The sequence below is a fragment of the Durio zibethinus genome, chromosome 16, assembly GCF_047325235.1.
Source record: "Durio zibethinus cultivar Kanyao isolate XHJ-2024 chromosome 16, ASM4732523v1, whole genome shotgun sequence".
Taxonomy (NCBI): Eukaryota; Viridiplantae; Streptophyta; class Magnoliopsida; order Malvales; family Malvaceae; genus Durio; species Durio zibethinus.
In genome coordinates, this window is record NC_143177.1 from 20343290 (window position 1) to 20366989 (window position 23700).

The window sequence follows — 23700 nt, forward strand, 5'->3', positions numbered from 1 at the left end:
TGTACATCGTATGGCAGGGGTTGGGGGACTTTGGCTCTGGGTTTAGCGGGTGTTACTCACGAGGCAAGGATTTATTTGCTCAAAGTTTGAAACCAAACTTCCAATTGCCCAATGGCCTTTCTTGCTTCTTCCTCTTCTACTTCTCCTTCCTTCACTTGTTCTTACTCTTCCTCCCAATTCCTCTCTCGACCCAAAAGTTCTACCCATCCCTTCCCAACTCTTTTGTCAATCCCTTGTTTGACCCCAAGAACAAGACCCAACTTATCTCAATCTCTTACCGCTGCGGCGGCGAAGAGCGGCGGAAATGTGGCGCCGTCGAAAAACCCAAAAGAAAACAATAAACAAGTATTTGGGAAAGACACGGAAGAAGTGGACGTGGAAGTGGAAGTTGAGGAGGAGTTGCCGTGGATTCAAGAGAAGGCATTGGACCTTGTTGAGTTCACTGGTTCTGTTACTCAAACCATTCCTGGACCCAGAGTTGGCACCAGCTCTTTGCCTTGGATTCTTGCTGCTCCTTTGGCTTATGCTGGTATCACTTTTGTCATTGCATTTGTCAAGACTGTTAAGAAGTTCACTTCTCCTAGGCACAAAAGAAAGAAATTGGTTAGTTGGTTAGACCACAATTTTTATTATCTTAAATTGGGTTTTTCAAGTAATTAATTTGGGTTTTAATGTGGATTTTGAAATTGATTTTACATATTTCTTCAATTGTTTTGCACTAATATGTGGTGGATTTTCAGGTTAATAAAAATGCAATGCTTTGCAAATCAATAGATGAGTTGTTTCAGCAAGGAAGTGATGCTGTAGATCAATCAGCACTAAAGGGATTAGTGCAAAAGGTGAGACCAATTGTGCAAATATCCCTCCAACCTATATAACAAGTATCTTACATGGAAAGCTTTTGTTGTTATTTTAATGTGTACTATGCATGTCAGTTGAGTTTTAATAGCAACTGCTAATCCATATCCAGACAGGTTTTAGCATGGAGGAGATTGTGCGCAAGTACATTAGGTATTCATTGAATGAGAAGCCATGGACTGCAGATTTGGTTTGCTGCTTGATCCAGCTCAGGAAAGTTTCTATGCTGGATGATTCCCAGGTTGCTGAAATTTTAAACGAAATCTCAAGACGGATTGTGTGTGAAAAAGGTAACTTTCAGCACTGCTACTTCCCTTACTTGTGACTGTGATCCTGGTATGGAAATGGACCATGTCCTTTTATATTGATAATATGTGCTACGGTGTTCTTTTTGTGTCTGGTAACTATAAATGATGCAAAATATAGGTGGTTTTGATAATGATACTTTTTTGGAAAATTATTTCTGAAAATGTTGATAAGGCATTGGTCATTGCCTTAAAGTCATCCAATATATCATGTCTTGAAATTCACCGGTGGTAAAATATGCTTGTCTTATCATATGTGTGTTAGTGGTTTAAGTTTTACTTTTGGTTTAGTCAAGGGCTGTCAAATTGCTTTGATGTCCTGTTAGATGTGCTTTATGCACTCTTGTGAAATTTTAACTGATTCATAATTTCATGTGAGAGTTTTGTATCTGATGCGGATAAATTTTCTTTACTTTTCAGGCCCAGTTGTCATGGACATGTCAGGGTTCACAGAAAAAGGATTTAAGAGGAAACTTGCTGTGCAGGGCCTTTTTGGAAAGGTTTTATATCTATCGGAGGTACTTTTTTGAACAGGAAGCTTTAATCCTCTTTCCTAATGCCTTCTTTTCTGTTGGATTTTGTGTGCATTTCTTACTCAAATCAATAGTATATACATTTATTGTTAGTGTCTTTGATCATTTGATGTATTTTTTATTTGATTTGTGATTGGTCATATTCAGTAACATTTTTTAAAAATACTTGGATGAATTATTAGCAGTTTTGAAGCTTTCTTGAAGATGTGCTGTTGCTTGACACTGTTGACTGACATGCAAAGTATTATGGGCTGTTGAATGATGTCTGTCTAATTGTCTCTGAAATGATAGAGAAAAAAGGACGACTTGGTTTATATACTGAACTAATATTTGGATGTTAGTCTTGAAGTCTGACTACTATTAAAAGTAAAAGTATGACAAAGAAAACATGACTCTGGAATGCAGTAAGAAGAATGATTAAAATCATCTTGCACCAAACAAGCATGTGGCATTCTCATTGTCAAATACTCTGGTTACAGAACTACACCAATCCATTAGTTCTGGAATCTGGCTATTTACATTCTAAGTGACCATTTATTTGTTTATTTATTTATTTTCTGAGGCTTTTGAACATATTTGCATGGTTAATGCTAGGTTAACGTATCATTTCTTTTTCTTTATGCATGACATTAAATTGATTATGTTTTTGTTGAAACTTTTGTTCCAGTTGCCAGAGTTCTGTTGGAGAGATAGCTCCTTAATTGTTAAGGAAATATTTGGGGTTACAGAGTAAGACTTGTTTCATTCTAAATTTAGTTCCTGCAAAAATGATGGAAAGGAGTTGACATACTAGCAAATGCTGTGTTTCATATCACCTTCCTTATTCCACATTCATGGCATAGTCCAAACAAATGTCAGGACTTATACCTTGTACGAAATACAATTTAATTTTTCTCTCTTTTTCTCTATTTTAGCGAGGATGCAGACAAACTTCGGCTGCACACTTTCTCCGAAGTTGGGGATATGGATTCACTTGAGAAGATGGTTGATAGTTCAGATTCAGAAGATCCCAGTGAGGATTCATCTAGTGCTGTTTGATTCCATAATGCCATCGTAACCACAATGAATTTTGGTGCAAAGAAAAAATTGAGGATACCAACAGGGTTCCGTCCCTACCCAAAAACTTACCCACAATAGATGTTAGTAAGCAATGTTGTTCTGGGATATTTACTTCCTAAAATTTTGGTGAGTTCATTACTTATGTGGTAGGTCAATTTCAAATGAACATCAAACTTGTGTAAGAATCGTGATATTTTGTATCTTGCAATTGCTAGAGTTACTAGGGCAGAGGTGTCAAATGAGCTGGATCAATGTGAACCATTAAAAATTAGCTCAAGTATTAATGCATTGTACCAATTCAGGATTATCATTTAATGTGTCGTATCGGTTATGAAAACTAAGATAAAACCTCACATGGGACATAATCCATAACCCATAGCGTGTCGTGCTTAGCATGACACTATTTTGTATCGTATTGGGCCAAAAATGGTCCATTAATAGTTTTTTTAATTTGTATTTTTTTTAGATTTTTTTTGTTTTTTAATTATCTTTAAAAAATAATATGTGAAATTAATATGTAAGGCACATAATTTGTGTGGTTTAAAAAAATTATCTATGTTTACCGGTAAAAGTTAAAAGGATTTACTAAAATAATATAGAAGTTAACAATTATTAATATTACCTTTTTAAATTTAAAAAATAAATATAGATGCTACATAATTATTTTTATTTTATTTTCACCATATGATGATTTATTTATAACATGTGTTTTGTCTTATTCTCGAATTTTTCATAATCAATTGTTAATTAATATGCATTTTATAGTATTTTTTTAGAAAATGATAAATTAAAATGAAAATTTTGTAATTTTATCTACTAATAGTTTAAATATTTTATAAGTAAATTTATTAATACAATTTAATTTTTATAAACTGTTAACATAAAATACCAAAAAAATTTTTTTTATAATATAATAAAAGTAACATAAAATATAACTAAAGAACAATAGATTATATCCATTATGATATTTATGGATAAGCACGGCATGACACATTAACACTTGTGGCATGTGTTAGCATTAGCCCTTAATAGGCTGTGCCATGCCAGCTCAATGAACCCAAAATCTTTAGCTCAACATAACACAAGTGTATAAATCATCTTTGATATGACATATTTATTTTTATATCATATCATGGGCTATTTAACTTAGTAGATACCTTTAGTTATGGGATTGTTTTAGTAGGATTGTAAGAAATAATCCCATAATCGGGAGATTTTGATTTTTGTTATGTTTCTTTAAAAAAAATCATTTTTATATGAATATTTTAAAATTGTGATTATAATTGAGAAATCAATAGTGTATTGTATAATTTTTGAATTTATTTTATTATAAGAGAAATTATTTAATATATTATCAATAAAATTTTTTTAATTTCATAAATGAAATTAAGAAACAGATACATATTATTTTTTAAAATTATTTATTTTTTAATATGCTTTAAGGATCATTCGTAGAGTTAAAAAACTCCTGTTAATGTGTTTGTAGATTGATAATTTCTCTAGAGAATGGGCTGGGCTGTGAAAACTACCATTGGGAGGTAAAACCGAGGAACAGTAAAACCAAACCTGGCTGAACAAGCGAACGAGTCGAGAACTAAAGGAAAGTCCGTGCTTTTGGTTTTTAGGTTTTAGCTATTTCAGACTTTCAGATCCGACTGGCCAACTACCGGACTTAACAGAACAGGACCCACAAACTAAAGAAAACAAAACAAGTTAACTTATGTTTACTGTTGGGCGGACAAATCAAAGCAATGGCCTCCTGCAGAACCAAAATCTACCTTGTATGCTCTTAACACTTTAACATTGGCTTTTCTTCCAACTTGTTTCCCTATTTCCATTTTCCAGCTTGTTGTTGAAGAAGTGAAAATGCGGGTACCGATGTCAAAACCTTCAATCTCAGCTTCAATTCCCATCCCAAAACCTCATAAACCATCATGGTCGTATTCACAGGTGAAAATCCGATGTGAATCTTTAGATTCAGTGTCGAAGATTGATGTCGAAAGACCGCAATCAACGAAGCTGATGGACTCGGGCGCCAAAAACGGGCCTTACCCAGGAGGGATTCCAAAGATGGGGCCTTTTACGGGCAGAGATCCTAACGTGAAGAAGCCGGAGTGGCTGAGGCAGAAAGCTCCTCAAGGGCAGAGGTTTGAAGAGGTTAAACAATCTCTCTCTCGCTTGAATCTCAATACTGTTTGCGAAGAAGCACAGTGCCCCAACATTGGAGAGGTATTTCTCTCTTTTCTATTTTTTTTTTGTTTTAAACTTTTTTTTAAGTGAATAAGCAGTATTTTTAACTGTTAAGTAATTAATTTTGCAAGACAGTGTTGGAATGGGGGTGGGGATGGCATTGCAACTGCAACAATAATGTTGCTTGGGGATACTTGCACACGGGGTTGCCGATTTTGTGCTGTTAAAACCAGTAGGAACCCGGCACCGCCTGACCCCATGGAACCCGAAAATACAGCTAAGGCCATTGCGAGTTGGGGGTAGGCTTTGTAAAGGTTTTTCTGTCATTTATTACTTGCCTTGTTTAGCTTCCTTTGTTCAGAATTGATTATGCTTCACTCATCTTTTACCCAATGCTTAATATTCATATTCCATACCACACACCATTACGCATCTTCAGTGTGTATTAGTTCATCTCTAAAGAGTACTAGCATAATTTATGATTCCGTGCTGTTATATCTGCAGTGTGGATTACATTGTTTTGACTAGTGTAGATCGTGATGATTTACCTGATGGTGGAAGTGGACATTTTGCTCAGACAGTCCAAGCAATGAAGGTTGTTTATCCAACTTGTGATATCATTCAGCTGCTTTTTGTTCATAGGTTTTTTATGCATATTCCCAAGGAAGAGATTGGAATGTAAATGGAATTTTTGATGGGTTTCTTGACTATGTGCAGAAACTTAAGACAGAGATCATGGTTGAGTGTTTAACTTCTGACTTCCGAGGTGATTTGAAAGCTATAGACACTCTGGTACACTCAGAATTAGATGTCTTTGCTCACAACATTGAAACTGTGAAACGGCTACAAAGAATTGTCAGGGATCCTCGGGCTGGGTAAGTTGTGCACTCATCCATGATGTTGGACAGAATCATTACGCTTCAACTATGATGGTGTTAAGGCATTGACATAGTTACTTCAAACAGCAAAAGATTTAAAAGAGCTATTTCTAGTATTTCTTCACCTTAGAGTTTAAAAAAGAAAAACTAATTTCCTAAACTGTTGTGGGTTTTTCTTAGTAGTTATGCAATTTCCAGATCTTTGTTACCATCCACGGCCCACTTCTGGAGCAATAGAGCTAATCTTTAACGGGAATTAGACATGGACTGAATTTTGAACTTGGATTCAATTTGGAGAGGAAGCTGATCTTTAGACAATCCTACACAGTGAGATACGATTAATTTTTAGTTCATGGGAAAATACTCCAAAGCTTGTAGTTGGCCTGTCTTACAACATTTCTTGTGAGAAGATTTTAGATTCTTATGTAGTTTCAACCAATTAACATTGTTGGAAAACTGCTTAACCGAAGAAATTATTTGGGTGCAACTTTGATGCTAGGCATCAAGGATTATTTTGTACATGTGATCAAGTTTGACTTAAGTACTTCCTAATTAGCATAGTTGGACCACGAAAGAAAAAATGCTTTGCATTTATTTACTTTATTCTTTTCTTTTTTTTGGTTTAAAGCATGAATGAAATTTGCATTAGCACTTTAGTGAATTATGGAACTATTACATGTTTGGCAATCACATATTGAGGCAATATGATGGCTTCTAAAGGATTTAGAGAACTGGATATTTTAGCATTTTAGCAAACCATGTTTCAATTTTGAAGTTAGTTTTCTGAGAATGAAATCAGTGTGCTTGAACTAGCTAGTTAAGAGTCTACATTGTTTAATGTTGCAGTTATGAGCAGAGCTTGTCAGTTCTAAGACATGCAAAGCTCAGCAAAGAAGGAATGATAACAAAATCTTCTATAATGCTTGGCCTTGGTGAAACTGATGAAGAGTTAAAGGAAGCCCTTGCTGATTTAAGGGCTATAGATGTTGATATTCTTACACTTGGACAATATCTACAGGTAAATGCTATATGCAAAGACAGTCTAGCATAAGTAAATGCCCTAGCATGGGGACTTTGGCTGGCGCATAGAACCTTGTTAGCTTGAATCCTGCCTATGTCACACCTTTATTTCGGGTGATCTAGCTGTTTGCCCATGATTAGTTGATGGTAATTTTCATGTTGGGCAAAAGATTGTTCATGATTAGTGCCTCCTGCTTTTGTTCTTCTTGAGTTAATTGAGCTCAAGTTGTCACTTTATGAGTTATCAGTATCAGCATTATAATCATTGTAACTTAAATGCACTTGTATCCTGCAGCCAACACCACTCCATTTGACTGTCAAAGAATATGTTACACCTGAAAAGTTTGCTTTCTGGAAGGAATATGGGGAGTCGATTGGATTTCGTTATGTAGCTAGCGGGCCTCTGGTAAGCTCTTTGTAAATCATTGCTATAGGTAGTCGTACTAGTATTTCATGGATTTCAATCACCATTGAATGAACATAGAAAGGGACTTGTACTCACCCGATCCAAGTTGTCAGAGAAACTTCTTGTTCTAATGAAATGTTATATGAGTTTCTTTGAAATTGGCTATGGATTGAAGAGTCTGCTACCAGTCTACCATGCCTCACTTCTCGAGACGCTATTTCTCTTTAACTGTCCATTTTTGTTATACGAACTTATGCTCAAGTTCATCCATTAAGACATTCTATACTGCATAATGTGTAAGCAAATTCTTACATGCACTTTGTTTTTGCAGGTTCGATCCTCATATAGAGCAGGGGAGCTCTTTGTTAAGACCATGGTGAAAGAAAGGGCCAACCAGACTGCTGCTTCATCCAATTGACCTTCTGGCCTTAGATTCTGATCTTTCAATGTTCTGGCTAAGTGTACTGACATGGCATGAGCATTGGGAGCAACCAGTGTGATGGATCTAAACACTGTAGGGCTATTGTTACATATGTATTCATTTTTCTCTGATAATTTTTTGCATACAACCGTCAATTTGTTTGATATCTCATAAAAGTTTTAGTTAGATTAATTTCAGTAAAGTTTTTTTGTTTTATACAGGAACCCGATTGTTGAAAAGACTTTGTAGAAGTAGGGAGAGGGTGTTTAAATTGTATTTTCATTTTCCCTTGTGCTTACAAACCAAGTTATTCCATTTTTAATAAATTGCAAAAGGTTTGAGGAGTTAAAGCAACTGAAAATACGATACGTGACCCAAATGGAAAGTAATGATATTAGAATTAGCATTAAAAGTTGCAAGCTTGAAAAAGTTTATATATATAATATTTTTTTCAATTAAGTAAATATAAAGATAAATATTCAAAAATAGATTAAAAGTTTATAAAAAAAAATACCCAGACACAAAAATAATTATTACGTAAATCCATGACTTACTACACAAACTAATAACAAATATTGGTAGCGATGTTTTTCATTCATTTGTTAAAAAAATATTTGTGGGTATTTTTTTTTCCCTAAGTAAAAGGAAAGGAATATTGATTTGTGTAGGTGATGCCACACCCACATGCATGTTAAATGCCTTTCGCAAAATTCATATTTTCAATATTCAATTCTATTGCATGGCCTTTGCAGCAGTAAAAGATTACTTACACGACACGACCATTTATCACAAACATTTCTGGTTCTCACTTCCACGTAAGAAAAACAGGAGGAAGAAAGCAATTTTGATACCACTACTAAAATAAATCGAATCCTTGTTGATTAATCCAAGTCCAAGCCCAGTGCAACTCTAAACAAGTACTAAACAACATGACTAAACCGCCATTTCGCGCAGGCTTGTATCGCACGACACCCAGCGCCAGCAACATCAAGCAATTGTCTGTTGTAACGGCAGCAACATCCCACGTGTTTGGAACCCGAAATTTAAGGCGTATTTAGATTCCATAAAATCAGTATTTTTTTTTTGGGTTAATTTAATTGTGGGATGCATTTATAAAACATTTAATTATTGAATAACATCTCACAATGTAATTGATTTAATCGTGAGATGCATAATATCTCTTGATATAATTATTAGATAACATCTCATAATGTAATTGGTGTCAGATTAAATAAAAAGTACCAAATTGAAATTATTGGATTCTAAGATAGTCAACTGATTTATTTTAATGTAAAAATAAAAATTAAAAGATTTTACATGTATATAAAATAAAAAATTATTTTATCATTATAATTATATTTACATTCAAATATATATATTCATTAATAATTTTAATTTTCTCTTTATAATACTCAATTGCATCTAATCTCATTATCGGTATGGCTTTTAATCGCATCAATGTTAATACTTTTACTGATATTCCACCGTAGCCTTAAAAGCCGAACCCGGAAACCAACATTGCCTTAAAGCCGAAGTCTTGGTCTCTCTCTTCTCTTTCTTATATTATTTTTTAAAACCTAAATTTTAATCTAATCTCTAATCCCATATGTAATTTTTATTTTTTGCCATTTGCCGACTGCAAAAACAAAATCATAAAGAAAAAAAAAAGTATTTTAGTAATCACTGTTCCCTATGGTCTATACATAGCTCTGGGTGGTAGCGCTTTGCGTATTCTATTTCTCCTTTTTCAATCTTTCTCTTCCCCTCTTCCCCTCTTCCCCTTCACATTTCTCTTTATTTCCAACTGGTTCTTTGGCGTCCTCCCTTTCTTTCCTGTTTCCTCTCCCTGGGAATGCCTTCCGGTACGTAATTATTTTCCTTTTTCCAAAAAAAAAAAGAAAAAAAGTTCATTTCTTTATTGTTTTTCCTGGATTATAATTCTTATAATCTCTTATTATTTATCTTCGTACTTCACGAATTGTTTCTTGGGAAATTCTTATTTTTGTTATGTTCATCATTGAATTTTCCTGTCTATCTATGAAAGTTTTTTTTTTCTTTTAATAAAATATTTTAATTAATTTTATTTTATACTTATCATAAATATAAAAATTGACTAGAAGTTTTCCTTTTCTTTTCTTCTTTTAAATTATATTTTTCCATCTTCGGAGGTTGGTGAGGCTTTCTGTTTTTTCTTACTTTTTATTCTCCATTTTAGCAATTATGGTTTAATAAAGAAGCAATTAATTATGTTATGAGAAAATTACTGTGAAACAAATAATTTGCATCAGTTAAACGGTGGTGTTGTTTTGATTTAATTTGATTAATTATAGTACAAAAATGATCATAATAATCTTCTAAGTTTAATGTATTTCTTGTCTTAGTCAAATGAGTCCTTAAGCCTCACAACTGAAGTGCCATAGTTTTTTTTTTTTTTTTTTCATTTGCTGCTTTCAACTAATTTTCTATCCCCTTTTTCTATCTTTAGAAAACTGTTGATTGGAACTTTTCTTTTGCTGTTATATTGCAATGATACTGTTATTTTCAATCAATTAAATGCGCAATGTTAGGCTTCTTATTCATATTAAATTGTGGAGCTTTTACACTGTATTTTCTTATCTGGCTACTACTCAAATGCTAATGCTATCCTAGTTTGTTTGCTTTTTGACTTGTATGAAATTTATGGGCTGAGTTGGGCATTTCATGGGAGTCATTGAAGATAGTGAACCACCCTTGAAACGTGTGAAAGGGCTCTTGGAAGAACCAAAGAGCTTGCCTGAGTATAATTCGACTGCAGAACCTGTTTCTTGCTCTTTGGAAGACCAGATGGCTAGGCCTCTAACCTCCCAAGGAGATGGGGAAACAATTGGTTCGCAAGGTGTTATAAAAAAAACAGAATTTATCAAAATTATAACTAAGGCATTGTACTCACTCGGTTATAACAAAAGTGGTGCCCTTCTAGAGGAGGAATCGGGAGTACCATTGCATTCTTCAGTGGTTATTCAGTTTATGCAGCAAGTGACAGATGGGAAGTGGGATGATAGTGTGGCTACATTGCATATGATTGGTCTCTCGGATGAAACAATTGTGAAATCAGCATCTTTCTTGATATTGGAACAAAAGTTTCTTGAACTTCTGAAAGTGGAAAAAGTCACGGCTGCATTGGAAACACTAAGGAATGAGATTGTGCCTCTTCATGTCAATATGAACCGCGTTCATGACCTTGCTGCCTGTATCATCTCTCCTTTCCAATGTGTAAGACTTGGGATTTCTGGTCAAGAAACTGAGGTGACAAAGTCAAGGTCAAAGATTCTAGAAAAACTACAAAAGTTGTTTCCTGCTGCAGTCATGATTCCTGAAAAAAGGTTAGAGCATCTTGTTGAAAGGGCTCTTGATGTTCAAAGAGCGGCTTGCTTGTTCCATAATACCTCAGATAGTGAACTCTCTTTGTACTCAGATCACCAGTGTGGGAAAAATCAAATTCCTTCCCAGACATTGCAGGTTAGTCTTTTTCAAGTTGATGGAAGTTTAATTCACTACCTTTGCACTCCCTTATAGCGGCCCTATCTCTTAACAGATAATAAATCGAACTTCATCTTTTGGGTCTAGGGTATAATATATTCCGCTGGTTACTTATTTTAGCAAGTCTTTAGCATGTTGAAACAGTTATTTGTGTTGGTTCATGGTATAGGCTGTAGAGAAGCTGCCTCCTTTGATTAGGAGTCCAGCTGTGTTCAGCAGCCATCTTTTATTCTTTTGGTGTTCGTACTGTTGCTGTTAAGTTCATCTTAATGTTATGATCAAGAGCCTTACCTTTAGCTGCTTTTCTAATAGTATATGATAGTGTCAATCATAATGTGTACTGTGCATTTGATTCTCATCAGCTAAAAAAAGAATGCCAGTGTGAAAATTTTCTGTTTATATCAATGAATACAGATACTACAAGTACACAATGATGAAGTTTGGTTTTTGCAATTCTCACATAATGGCAAGTATTTGGCCTCATCATCCAAGGATCAGTCGGCAATTATATGGGAGGTAAGCTTTTCTTTTTAATTGGCTTTGCCTTGACTTTTTATGTCCTAATCCAAGGTACTTGTGTTTAGCTAGCTAAGCAGCACTCCTTTGTGGGACTTTGCCCTTTGTCCCCTTTTCCTCCCTTTTTGTTAGAATTTCTTATTGTTGTGGGGAAAAGAAGAATCATGGATAAGATTATGTGCTAAAGTTGGTTAACTACTTGTGTTATGTTTCAGTGATAATAAATAATTTATGACTGAACAATGTTGGGCATGGGTAGACACCTTGTGCTATGCGACATCAATGGTTCCCATGTTATTGGACCAGAAATAATTAACCAGAAATATTCATATTTCTTTTGCATACTAGCATGCATATATTTATGTGTGTCATTTTCATCAAATGTTGTTAGTGGGCCTAGTCAATGCTGAGGTTTGAACCACTGGCCATGAATCCATAACCAGGGATTTTTGTGGGTATGAATTGAGCTAGACTTAAGAATATTCTGAGGAAATTGCGTGTTTTAAAATGATTATATTGAAGTTGATATGCAGTTTTAGCATATCCTACAATGCTGATAATCATGCATGCAACTCCAAACCATCCTCTTTTAATAAAATTATCATTTTTAACATTTTAGGTTAAAGAAAATGGTCAGGTGTCACTCAAGCATACCCTATGTGGTCATCAAAAACCAGTATCAACCATTTCATGGAGCCCAGATGATAGTCAAATCCTTACTTGTGGACTAGAGGAGGTTATTAGGCGTTGGGATGTCAGCTCTGGAGAATGCCTCCATGTTTATGAAAAACCTGGTGTTGGTTTGATTTCTTGTGGATGGTTTCATGATGGTAGAGGAATATTTGCTGGGATGACAGACAGGAGCATCTGCCTCTGGGATTTGGATGGAAGAGAGCTGGAATGGTGGAAAGGACAGAGGGCTCTTAGAATCTCAGATATGGCCATAACTGATGATGGTAAGAGAATCATAAGCATATGCAGAGAATCTGCTATACTATTGCTTGACAGGGAAGCCAAATTTGAGAGACTGATTGAAGAGGTGGACATGATTACTTCATTCTCATTGTCAAAAGACAACAAGTTCTTACTTGTTAATCTTATAAACCAAGAAATCCATCTCTGGAACATAGAAGGTGATCCAAAACTTGTGTCAAGCTACAAAGGTCACAAACGTACCCGATTTGTTATCAGATCTTGTTTTGGTGGACTTGGGCAAGCTTTTATAGCCAGTGGTAGCGAGGATTCACAGGTAGTCGTCTTTTTATGTCATGAAAATGATTCGATAACAAGCAACTTTAGGCGAAGATAATAGAGGTTACTTTTTTTTGTTTTCCTAATGGTAGCTAGCTATCTGCATAATTTGTTCTGTTTGATACTTTAACAAGTTAGTTGGCTTTGGTCAGTTGAAGTTGAAGTCCAAGAACAGTCTGCTGGTGTCATTGAGATGTATGTTTTTCTGTGAACAGATTGATGTTCAGCCTTTTAAATATTCACTCTAGTGGGATCAACTGTCATTTCCTGTTCTGAGTTTGTTCCTAACTACTATAATTCTAGTTATTGCTTTTATCATAGATTAAGTTACGCATATGCATGTTCATGTTCTGTTGCTATCAAGATGTCTCTGCATTAAGAATGAAGCTGTATGGTTCTTGTTGCAGGTGTACATATGGCACCGATGCTCGGCGGAGCTACTAGTGGCACTGCCTGGACATTCTGGTGCCGTTAACTGCGTAAGCTGGAATCCAGCAAACCTTCATATGCTGGCTTCAGCTAGTGATGACCGAACAATTCGGATTTGGGGGTTAGATCATTTTAACCCGAAACACAGAAACCAGAGCAATGGTGGCACCCACCACTGTAATGGAAGGAGTTGAAACAATTTATGTGTTGTGAAATAATTTCTCAAGTTGTAACACCTTCATTGACGTTTGTGTAAATCCTGCAATTATTTGCTTCTGTTCTTTGACATTCAAAAAGCAGGCAGACGGCCAAATGCAATCTGCTACTGCTAGGATACATTCTGCTTGATTCCTTCACTGTCTTTGATCCTGGTGTAGGTTAGTGAACTGTTAGATTGATTCTCAACTTTTATTTTTTGAAATGACTGACATCATTTCAGTTGATAAGTTTAATTAAAAGCCAAATTAAAATTATAAAATTAAGATAAGATTAAAAGTATTTATGTCTTTAAAAAACACTTCCCATGTGTCTGACTGCAAATAACTTTTTTTTTAAAAAAAAGCATAATCTCTATTTTTACTTGATTTATTTTTCATTTTCACCTAAACGTGCGGAATATCTAGTAAACATGGCTCCTATTAGTACCTGCCTCAACGAAATGGGACTATAAATTGGGCTAGGGTTATTGGTCATTTGGTTCAAGAAATCTGGTTTTGAAATTGGGCCATGGTGGTTGACATCGGCCGATCTTAAAAAGCTCCACTTACTTCTTCTCCTTCGGTCACTTCTCTCGCATCGTTTCATTGTCTGTATTATAACTGGTTCAGTCCCGAAACGAAAAGAAAAATCAGAAATCTAGCAAAAATCTTAAAACCCTTCCCATTGTTTTTTTTTTTTTTTGTTATTTAAGACTGAAACCCGGAAATACTTACGAACGATAGCGGAAAAGCAATAGGAAGCGCGCCCGCTCAAATTCCGACGACCTTGGGACACGAGCTCAGGGCTTGCCTTCGTTGCCGCCTCGTCAAAACCTAAGGTCAGTTTTTTTTTTTTTATTTATTTCGTATAGGGTTTCTTCTTGCTTTCAAAAGTTTCATATTTTAGGAGTTTTAATCACTGTTTTTGTGGCTATTTAAATTACAGTTTACAGTATCAGGATGTGAAAACTGCCCATTCTTTAAGATGGATGAGGATCGTGAGCACGTGTCGATTGCACAACTCCTAATTTTTATGGGTATATTTCCTTTTTATTATTATTTTTTTATAGTAGAAAAGAGAATGTTTTAATATAATGGTTTATGTAGTTCAACCATTGGGTCAAAAATTCTTTCCTTCCTACCAAAAAATGTAGCTTTCTTATCTCTTTGTGCATTGTTTTAAATATGATTTGCTGATTTATTTTTCAGGATAATCTCCGTGATGGACCCGACTAGAAGTTGGGCTGCGAATTGGTATATACAACACTGGTTTTTTTCCATATATCTTTTCAAAGTTTTCCGTTTCTTGTTCTTTGTTGTTGCTGTGGAGAATTATTTAAGAAGTGTTTCAAAGTGTAGGAGCCTTCTTTGAATGCATAAAGGAGGCTAGTATGATTTAGAAACCTATTGTGATGCTTTATGGAGTGAGCTTAATTCGCCATGCTTCTTCATTTTCCATGCACAATTGTGTAAACCTTGGATTTGAAGTCTATTCTCTGGGATGATTGTTGAATTAAGGAACTCTTTGGAATGCTGCTGGTCTTTTTAAGGCACCGGAGTTTTGACATCTCAATGATAGTTATTCTTTCACCACACAATAGTGTATTATTCAATTGCTCTTCTATTGCTTATTCTTACATCTTTTCTTGTTTTTTATGCCTTTTAAAACCATATGCATACTTAGTATATTATATCTGATTCTTTCACATTGTGGGTCTGACATTTTTTAAAACTTTTTTGAGGAAGATTTGTCCTAGTTATGGTTTCTCATCCTGAGTGCAATTAATTATTATTTTTTTTATTTCCTAGGAAATATTATGCCAGTTAGCTCATTCCTACTTAGAGATAGCAATGGGTTGAGGTAGATTTTTGTTCCTCCAGACTCTGACCTACTTCATAAAATTTATATTCGATTTTGACACTACTTGACTTGCATATGTTTAAAATTGCAACCGATCCAATCCAATTTTAATTTAATATAATATTCATAAAATATTATTTTCTTAGTATAAATGATATCTTAATTATATATAAATATAATATTTTTATTAAGTTAATATCTTAAATTATAGTATTAAATAATAATTTTATTAATATAATAAATATATAATTTAAATAAATAATAAAAATATATTATATATATACTGGGTTAATGTGAGGCGAGTTTACCTAAAATCTCATTTGGACCTAACCCTGATTTAAAAAAAAAAAAATACTATCCAAAACTTGATTTTAAAAAAAAAATCCTATAAAATTAGGTCGGATCAAAACTCAACAGATTCTAGTAGATTTGCCATCCATATTCCTACATACCTTTTACAGAAGTAAATGTGAAGAATGGTGATGTGGGCACGTTAATTGTGTAATCTATTCAAATATCTTTATTTATAGGTATATGATAATATTCGGTTTATTTTCTCCTTCATTCGCTTGTTATCTTCTGGAACCACAGTGGTATCCTTAGATTAGCTCAAAATCTTTGGTTGTCCTATCCAATCTTATTTTTACTGTATATCTAAGTATTAAGATAATATTATCCATTCGAACTAGAAAGTATCTTTGGATGGGAATATAATCTATTCCCTATTATACACATTTAACGAGTTTTTGTAAGATACACATGTATAGGGAGATAGACTTTGCTTGATGTGTTCAATTTTATCTGTCAAGCCATGCCATGTGCTATAAATTTGATGATTTCGGTGCTGGCAAATGGCAATGGGGAAATGAAATTGAAGATGTTGGCTGAATTTCTTCCTATCCGGCTATCCATTTTCTGAATATTTTTCTGTTATCCATGATAAAACCAACAAGAAACTCAGTGGCTGTTACCTGTTATCTTATCAAATTTTTACTAGAAAGAAATTTGTCTAACAAGAGGATAACTACTTGCAACCTTTTTTTTTTTTTGTTTATTAAAGTTTAAAGTCATTTTCTTCTGTGTTCGGATATTATGCATTTCCTGTGTGCCACAAAAACGAGTATGAGGGAGAGAGTATGGATAACATTGTGTGGAAGGATTGAAAAATTGAATTGCATTTTACCCGTGATACAGTGGACAAAAGTAACTGTGTAGGGTAAGAAGTGAAATATTGCTCTGTTGGCTGGCTATAAATGTAGTATAACCATTTTTGGGTTTGACAACTCTGTAAAAGCACTATTTATATCTAGAAAAGATTTGTATGAAATTTGATTCTTGGTGTTAAAATAGACTTGTATAAATTATTTTTCAGAACTTTGGGAGAATGGCTCACTTGGTTGTCTACAGCAGCAAATTGGGTTATGTTTCTGACGTTCGAAAAAGGTATCATGCACAGTAATAAAGTTCTAGAAATTGGAAATTACATAATGGACGAAAATTTCAGAGCACAACGTATTGGAAATTTATTTTATTGTGACTTTTGGAGCTTGGAATAGACTCTACAGAAACTTTGAAGTAGGGTGATCCGATAAATTTCTACATATGCAAAAATGATATTAAAAAAATATTAAATCCATATGATTTAAAATTTTTACAAAAAATAAATTAATTTGATAAAAATAAATGTGTTTTTATCTCTTAACATGAAATGTTTAATTTAAAATAATTATGTGATGAATACAGGAGATATTGAAATTAAAATTGATTGTGAAAAGTAGAACATATAGTTAATGTAATTTAGTTGTTATATGAAAGTTGGTAACCATTTTGAGTTGAGTTGAATTTTATAGTTTGATGAAGTGTTATTGTATTATGAATTAGGATATAATAACAGATTTAGAAACATGTTGAGAATGAGATATTATCTTATAGAAAAGGATATCTATGGCAGACAACATATATCCTTAAAATCTTCTTTATAAACAACAAAAATATCCTCCCTCTAAAGTTATTTATGTAAAATAAATTAAAAATTAGTAATAAAATCAAAATTTTTTCTCATAAATGACAAAAATACTACAAGAAAGTAGATATTTAACAACGGGCAAAATCATTGCAAAATAACAATTTATCGTTGCAAATTATTTTTTAAACAACTTTTTGTTGTTGCTATTAACTTTGTTGATAAAGAGTTAATGCAATACATTATGTTGTTGAAAAAAAATATATTGCAATGGCTTTTAGTTGTTTTCATATAAATCATGTTTTCACAATGATAAAATATCGGTGTAAACTTTATTTTAATAACAATAAATTTTGATTACAAAACTTTTTATGTAACATTATTATTTTTGTTGTAAAAAATTTTAATGTAACAATAAAATTTTGGTTGCCAAATTTTGTATGTAACAATAATATTGTAGTTACTAAAAAATATTTTACAATGATAAAATGCCGTTGTATAAATTTCATTTTAGCAATCATAAAATTTGGCTAAAAAACTCTTATGTAACTATTTTTTTTTTATTTTTTATTGTAGTAAATACTAAACCTAGCATTTTATTTAAATATAATAATTTGGTCAAAAAATAAATAAAAGTAATATCTATAACTATTATAAAAGCTATCCCCGTTATGTATTGAAAGGACAGGTTAGCAATGTAAAAAAAAAAATTAAGAGGTAATTTTGAAAAAAAAATTATAAATGATAGTCTACTTGTAGAAACTGAAGAAAGCTTTTCTAGAAACTTTTCCAAAAACTTGAAGCGAAAAGTTTATGTTTAGATATTAAGAGAAACGTATGCAAGGTTCAGGTAAAACAAAGAAAAGAAAAGAAGAGAATGAAGTAAAGAGATAGGAGATGGAAATGAAGACCGACAGTAGATTTCAATGTCGACTTTTAGATGCCCACCACTTCATGATCTCAAACCTCCACTTTGTTTTATTTTCTCTCGCTATCGACCTTCACTATGTCACAAGTCGTGAATCTCTTTCTTTCTACTAATTTTTTATTCTTTAAAATTTTGTTACTAAATAAATTTTCTTTACTATTTTTGTTAAAATATTATCCTTGCTAAAATTTCTAAGTTGGAGAAATTTCTAGATATCAGTTTTGTGTTTGGATTGTTTCTTTTTCATGCATAGTTTTTTTTTTTTTTGTTAAGCTATTTTTTTATTTGGGTTAAAAATTGTGGGTTTTGAATTGATGGAAGGTATTAGTTTTATGTTTGATTGTTTTCTTTTTCATATATGTTGTAAAAAGAAAAAAAAAAGAAGGGTAACGAGTAAGAAAAGGGAGCGAAAAAGGAAACTATGGCAAGTGAAGATGGATTTTATTTAGCTTTATGTTATGTTTTAGTTAAATTTCATTGACAAGTTAATGTCTATATCTATTTTGATTATTAATTTTCTTCATCTTACCAAGCTATGATTGATTTAGTGCTTTAAGCATAGGTTTTGTTTTGATTCTCGCTAATCAATTTTAGCTCTTTTCGATAATAATAAGTCTATGCTTTCATGGTTTCTGTTATTTAAAGTTTGTTATTCTTCTTTCTTTTGTATGTTGTAGATTTCTTATTACTTTTATTAGTTTAATTGATCAACTGAAAGGAAAGGTAAGATCACTTATTGTGACTGGGATAATTTATTATTAGTGTTTTCTTCATTGTATCATTGAATAATCATTTGTACATTTTAGTTTGTTGATTTCAAAGATAGCAATGCCTTTGCCAAAAGGTAATTTCATTCTCTCTCAATTTAAACTTTTATGCTAACTTTCTTTTTAAGTATTTTGGTTCATTTTTATATATTTGTAGATTTATTATTAGTTTGATGCATTTTCGTACCTTTGTTTTAGTTTAATTAATGGGCTCATTTTTGTTTTTTATTTTTGTCTTTTAATTGTGAAATTATAGTGCCAATGACTCTTATTAGTATATATGCATAGTTGTAGCCTTAGTATCAAAATTAAAATGAATTTATTTTAGACTTTATGTTTACTTAATTTAATTGAACATTGATTGGATTATGAATTGTAGCATTGCGATTTATTCTTAATAGGTTTTACATTTTTTTTTCTTTATTTTGTAGGTTCAAGTTATTGAATGAAGTGAAAAAGATACTTGCATATGATTTTTTTTTATAATATAAGACTTGATTTTAGATTTTTTTCCTACCTTTACTTTCTTTCATGCTTGATTGTATTTCCATTATAGATTTTTTATTTCATGATATAATTTATTCCATAACAAAGCAAGGGCAAGTTAACTTTGGGTTAATGTAATTGGAATTAAATATAGCTCATAGAGAAGAAAAAAAAACAAGAAGGAAACAATAGAGAAAAGAAAAGGGAACGATTGAGGGAGGGACAAAAAGAGAAAGGCCTCTAACTAAAAATTTGTCACTTTTGTTGAGGATAGCTTATGTAGGTGGCCATTTGCAATATGGGGTGAACTTTTGCAAGATATAAGGTTACAGATAAGATGTTTGGATTCTTGGTGTAACATTCCATGGATGCCTTTAGAGAGAGCTCTCATGGTATTTGTTAAGAATCATATTTTACTTTATTTTGTTTTTGTATTTTTTGAATAGATATTAGAACTGTGGAGTTTTTAATTTTCAGTAAAGCTTTTAACTATATCTATGAATTGTTTTTTTAGGAGATTTTCCATGTCATTTAGGGTATCCAAGTTTTTGCTGATCTATAGATGTAATTTTTCTTAATCTCCTTTGAGTGAAAATTGGAAGTCCTGTAAGACAATTACCACATCAGCTTACTTAAAAAATGGTTTAACAAAGTATTTTGATTTTGTCGTCATTAGCAGCGGTGTTGCATGACTTTTTTATGCTTTTAAAGTTGCAAAACGTGAAATTGTCATAATTATCATGAATGTTGAACCTCATAAGAGTAACACAAATTATGCCCAAAGAGGTGTTAATGTCGTTCTTTGTCTTTCAACTTCTGTGGAGAGTCACATACAGTATACAATTGTAGCAGCGGCTTATCTATGTGATGAAAAGATTGTCAAAGTTAGTTCTGGATTCTTTCTTTAATTCTTCAGTATTCCTTCATCAATCCCTTTTTTTTTTTTCACATAAACGTTTTTGGTGTAAGTAATTGGAAACTTGATTTATATGAAAAATGTTCAAATTGAAAGGCATTTCTACAGTCCAATATTGTTCTTGTAATCCCATGGGGAGAAGGTTGATCTATTCTCTCTTAGAAATAGTTTTAATACCCAAGCCTTTTTACTTTCTAAAATCACTTTGACAAAAATTTTTAATCAATTCCTGTAGCTTGTGTAATAAAGATGACTTTTTTTCTTTTTAGAAAGTTTATTTAATAAATACTGAGGTTTTCTAAAATTTGGATATTGAGATTACAACAGATATTGGTAAAGTGGGTTTGTTGAGGTAGACATACATAGTTAAGTTTATGGTTATCTCTAACATTCTAGCTTATTATTGAGGTTTCCTTGGAATTTGGTTTTATTTGTCCAGGTTGTCTATACAGAATGACCTAATAGAATCAGAGAATTGATTGACATGGTTCCACCTTTTGACCATGGCAATGATGGAAAGTTGCATTTAGCAAGGGAGGAGGCATTCTCATCACAGAATTGTTCATGCTACTGACATGACTAGAAGATAGATTGAATGAGCTTTATTAGATGCAATTGCCAATGATCCTAATATTATCGTGTTCAAGTACCATTTTGCAATATATTTGCTTGCTTTTTAGGTACAAAATTTTCCACATTTGATTATAATAAATAGACTTGCAAGATTAGCAAGAGTGTAAGTCACTAATTCAAGGCTTTATAAAGTTTCCATTTTTGTTGATTTTAAGAGTCAATGGGCTATGAATAAGCTTAGGAGGTTAAACATATTTAGGCCAAATAGGATTAGATGAATTCAACAAGATCTAATGTGGATAACATTATGTTATGGCCAGTTGATAACATCTCTTTTATGACCATTAGTATTGTTAGTGATAATGTAAAAATTCAAAATATAAATAACTACACAACTCTCTTTCTAGCAGTCAACATTGAAGGACCAAATAAAAAAGTAGGGAGAAATGGAGAGATAAAAGGAGGAAGAACAAATAAACAACAATGCTAATGGATCAATCTGCTAGGGTTTGGCCAAATAGTCGTATGATTTGCGTTAGAATAACAACAGCACTAGCATGGAACACCATTAGTGTCACGGATTAGGCTTTCTCTCAATAAGCAATAGATCGTACGACACTTAAATGGACGCTCCCACCTAAGTCAACCCTAAATAATTCGATATCTGAACAAATAATCATAAGCCACAGTTAATCTCAAGCATACGTAATAAGACGCATTCTTATCGAGATCAATTCAAGCATATATAAGAAGGTACATTCACATCGATAAAAAAAAAATACATCAAGGCAACATTCGGGACATTCGAATCGAAAATGAATTTTATTATAATCGAGGATAGTACATCGAAACTTTTCACCATCGCCAAGGCCAGGGGGTAACCTTTGGCAGATGGCCTAGGCCCATATCGTGACTGGTGAGACAGTCCAACAGTACGCTGCCCGTTCACCCCCCTTAAAAGCCTTAGAGATTTTAGAGCTATGCTACCACTAACCATTACAATATTTGAAATGGAAACACTTTTCCTAGCATAAGAGATTTACCCAGTCATGGCCTTATACATAGGTGGCTCATGACAACCTAAGCCCCAATCATGGTTTTATACAAGGTTGGCTCATGACATCCTCCCCCACCTATTCTATCGATGTTCTCGTTGACTTGCTGGCTTGAAATTCTTCAATTTTCATCTTGAATCCCTGAAGGTCGTGTTTCCTTTCCCATCTGATTTCTTCTAGTCCTAATCCCTTTCACTTCACTAAGTATTCACGAACTAGTCTTCAAAATACCTTGGTTTTCCTGTCGGTTAAAATCTTTTCGACTCAACGCTCTGAGGGTAGCTTCATGGTGATAGCAGCTCTGGTTGGCTCTTTTCAGCTAGCATTTATAGGATCTGCATGAAAAGGTTTCAGGTTACTCACATAAAATACTGGGTGCACTTTCATCCACTTTGGTGGATCAATTTTGTAAGAAGCATTCTCCACCTTGAAAAAGATTTTCACTGGACCCTCATATTTGCGCACTAATCTACGATCTCTCTTTCTCAAGAATCTGGTTTGTTCAGGGACTAGTCGAATAAGAACCAAATCACCAACTTGGAATTGTTGCGCCTATGACCTTTGTCCGTCTATTTCTTCATTCGCTTCGATGCTTTCTCCAATTAGGCTTGTGCAATCTCAGTATTTTATTTTCACTCCTTGTCGAGGTTGAAGGCTCTCAGATTCTTCCCTTTATATTGCTCCAAGAAAGTATGGGGTAACCTTGATAATTGTCCGATGACCACTTCAAACGGGCTCTTGTTAATGGAAAAGCTTTTGTTGAAATTAAAGCAAAGTTGAGCAACGTCCAATAACGAAGGCCAATTCTTCTTATTGGTTTGAACAAATTGCCTTAAGTATTCTTCTAGTAATCCATTGAACCGTTCTGTTTGACCATTGGTTTGAGGGTGGTAGCTTGAGGAGATGTTAAGTTGGGACCTCAATATCTTGAAAAGTTCTCTCCAGAAAGACCTTGTGAATCTTGGATCTCTATCGCTTACAATGTTTTGAGGAAGGCCTCAGTATTTGATCACATGTTTAAATAGTAATCGAGCTGTGTCTTTCACAGTACAATGCTTGTGAGTGGGAATGAATATGGCATACTTAGAGAAACAATCAATCACCATCAAAATAGCTCCAAGATCACCAACCTTGGGCAGGCTCGAAATAAAATCGAGAGAGATATTTTCTCACAGTCTAGTGGGCACCGGTAGTGGTTCAAGTATGCCTGTAAGTTTTTTCTTTTCAACTTTGTCTTGTTGGCAAATAAGGCAAGTCTTTGTATAATCCATCACCTCTTGTCGCATGTGAGGCCAATAGTATCCCTGTTTCAATAAAGCCAAAGTGCGTTTCCAGCTCGGATGTTTGACCCATTATGTGTCATGACATTTCTTCATCAGCATATATCTCAAACCTCCTGCTCTTGGCACAAACAATCGAGCCCCTTGGTCTACAAGACCTCATTTTCTTATCAGAAGTACTTGGATTTCCCTTTTTCAACTAGCTTTAGAATGGCGCTGGCCTGCAGGTCCTTCCCTAAATGATCTTTAATTAACTTGTGAATGTCTGTCGTGACTCTGCTAGCCGTTA

General features: G+C 33.4%; 3 protein-coding genes and 1 long non-coding RNA gene across 10 annotated transcripts; all 4 read left to right on the forward strand.

Moving 5' to 3' along the window:
• Window positions 1–3065, forward strand: LOC111298633 (uncharacterized). 2 transcript variants are annotated; one of them, XM_022893356.2, is made up of 6 exons: window positions 4–603; window positions 741–839; window positions 971–1148; window positions 1584–1681; window positions 2364–2425; window positions 2611–3065. In XM_022893356.2, the coding sequence occupies exons 1-6, from the start codon at window positions 112–114 to the stop codon at window positions 2732–2734; spliced, it is 1053 nt and encodes a 350-aa protein (XP_022749091.2). In that variant the 5' UTR covers window positions 4–111; the 3' UTR covers window positions 2735–3065. The 2 variants fall into 2 exon arrangements, with proteins under 2 accessions (XP_022749092.2, XP_022749091.2); XM_022893357.2 differs by lacking the exon at window positions 2364–2425 and having other exon boundaries at window positions 1–603.
• Window positions 3066–4208: 1143 nt separating this feature from the next.
• LOC111294622 (lipoyl synthase 1, chloroplastic-like) lies at window positions 4209–8020 on the forward strand. Of its 2 annotated transcripts, XR_016328662.1 has the most exons (8): window positions 4209–4984; window positions 5081–5244; window positions 5450–5540; window positions 5663–5820; window positions 6670–6841; window positions 7139–7249; window positions 7581–7763; window positions 7892–8020. XR_016328662.1 is itself a non-coding variant. In XM_022888056.2 (7 exons), the coding sequence occupies exons 1-7, from the start codon at window positions 4622–4624 to the stop codon at window positions 7665–7667; spliced, it is 1146 nt and encodes a 381-aa protein (XP_022743791.2). In that variant the 5' UTR covers window positions 4209–4621; the 3' UTR covers window positions 7668–8020. The 2 variants fall into 2 exon arrangements, 1 of the variants encoding a protein (XP_022743791.2); XM_022888056.2 differs by having other exon boundaries at window positions 7581–8020.
• A 1380-nt stretch (window positions 8021–9400) lies between these two features.
• LOC111294587 (WD repeat-containing protein 26 homolog) lies at window positions 9401–13806 on the forward strand. 5 transcript variants are annotated; one of them, XM_022888005.2, is made up of 6 exons: window positions 9401–9532; window positions 10320–11168; window positions 11604–11705; window positions 12325–12954; window positions 13109–13151; window positions 13364–13806. In XM_022888005.2, exons 2-6 carry the CDS (start codon window positions 10371–10373, stop codon window positions 13429–13431), a joined length of 1641 nt encoding a protein of 546 aa, XP_022743740.2. In that variant the 5' UTR covers window positions 9401–9532; window positions 10320–10370; the 3' UTR covers window positions 13432–13806. The 5 variants fall into 5 exon arrangements, with proteins under 5 accessions (XP_022743740.2, XP_022743749.2, XP_089601462.1 ...); XM_022888014.2 differs by lacking the exon at window positions 13109–13151 and adding an exon at window positions 13172–13232; XM_089745336.1 differs by having other exon boundaries at window positions 13109–13232; window positions 13364–13504.
• A 3086-nt stretch (window positions 13807–16892) lies between these two features.
• On the forward strand, window positions 16893–21289 carry LOC149514417 (uncharacterized). The gene is made up of 2 exons (XR_016328663.1): window positions 16893–20471; window positions 20943–21289. It is a non-coding gene; the product is annotated as an uncharacterized LOC149514417 (long non-coding RNA).
• Window positions 21290–23700: the final 2411 nt, after the last annotated feature.

Excerpts from the sequence above, each read along its gene's own strand:
- LOC111298633 (XM_022893356.2), top strand. The coding sequence starts at position 112 with ATGGCCTTTCTTGCTTCTTCCTCTTCTACTTCTCCTTCCTTCACTTGT. Across the intron at positions 604-740 it reads GGCACAAAAGAAAGAAATTG|GTTAATAAAAATGCAATGCT; the intron begins GTTAGTTGGTTA and ends GTGGATTTTCAG. Across the intron at positions 2,426-2,610 it reads GAAATATTTGGGGTTACAGA|CGAGGATGCAGACAAACTTC; the intron begins GTAAGACTTGTT and ends TCTCTATTTTAG.
- LOC111294622 (XM_022888056.2), top strand. The coding sequence starts at position 4,622 with ATGCGGGTACCGATGTCAAAACCTTCAATCTCAGCTTCAATTCCCATC. Across the intron at positions 6,842-7,138 it reads CACTTGGACAATATCTACAG|CCAACACCACTCCATTTGAC; the intron begins GTAAATGCTATA and ends TGTATCCTGCAG. Across the intron at positions 7,250-7,580 it reads ATGTAGCTAGCGGGCCTCTG|GTTCGATCCTCATATAGAGC; the intron begins GTAAGCTCTTTG and ends TTGTTTTTGCAG.
- LOC111294587 (XM_022887986.2), top strand. The coding sequence starts at position 10,371 with ATGGGAGTCATTGAAGATAGTGAACCACCCTTGAAACGTGTGAAAGGG. Across the intron at positions 11,169-11,603 it reads TTCCTTCCCAGACATTGCAG|ATACTACAAGTACACAATGA; the intron begins GTTAGTCTTTTT and ends CAATGAATACAG. Across the intron at positions 11,706-12,324 it reads AGTCGGCAATTATATGGGAG|GTTAAAGAAAATGGTCAGGT; the intron begins GTAAGCTTTTCT and ends TTAACATTTTAG.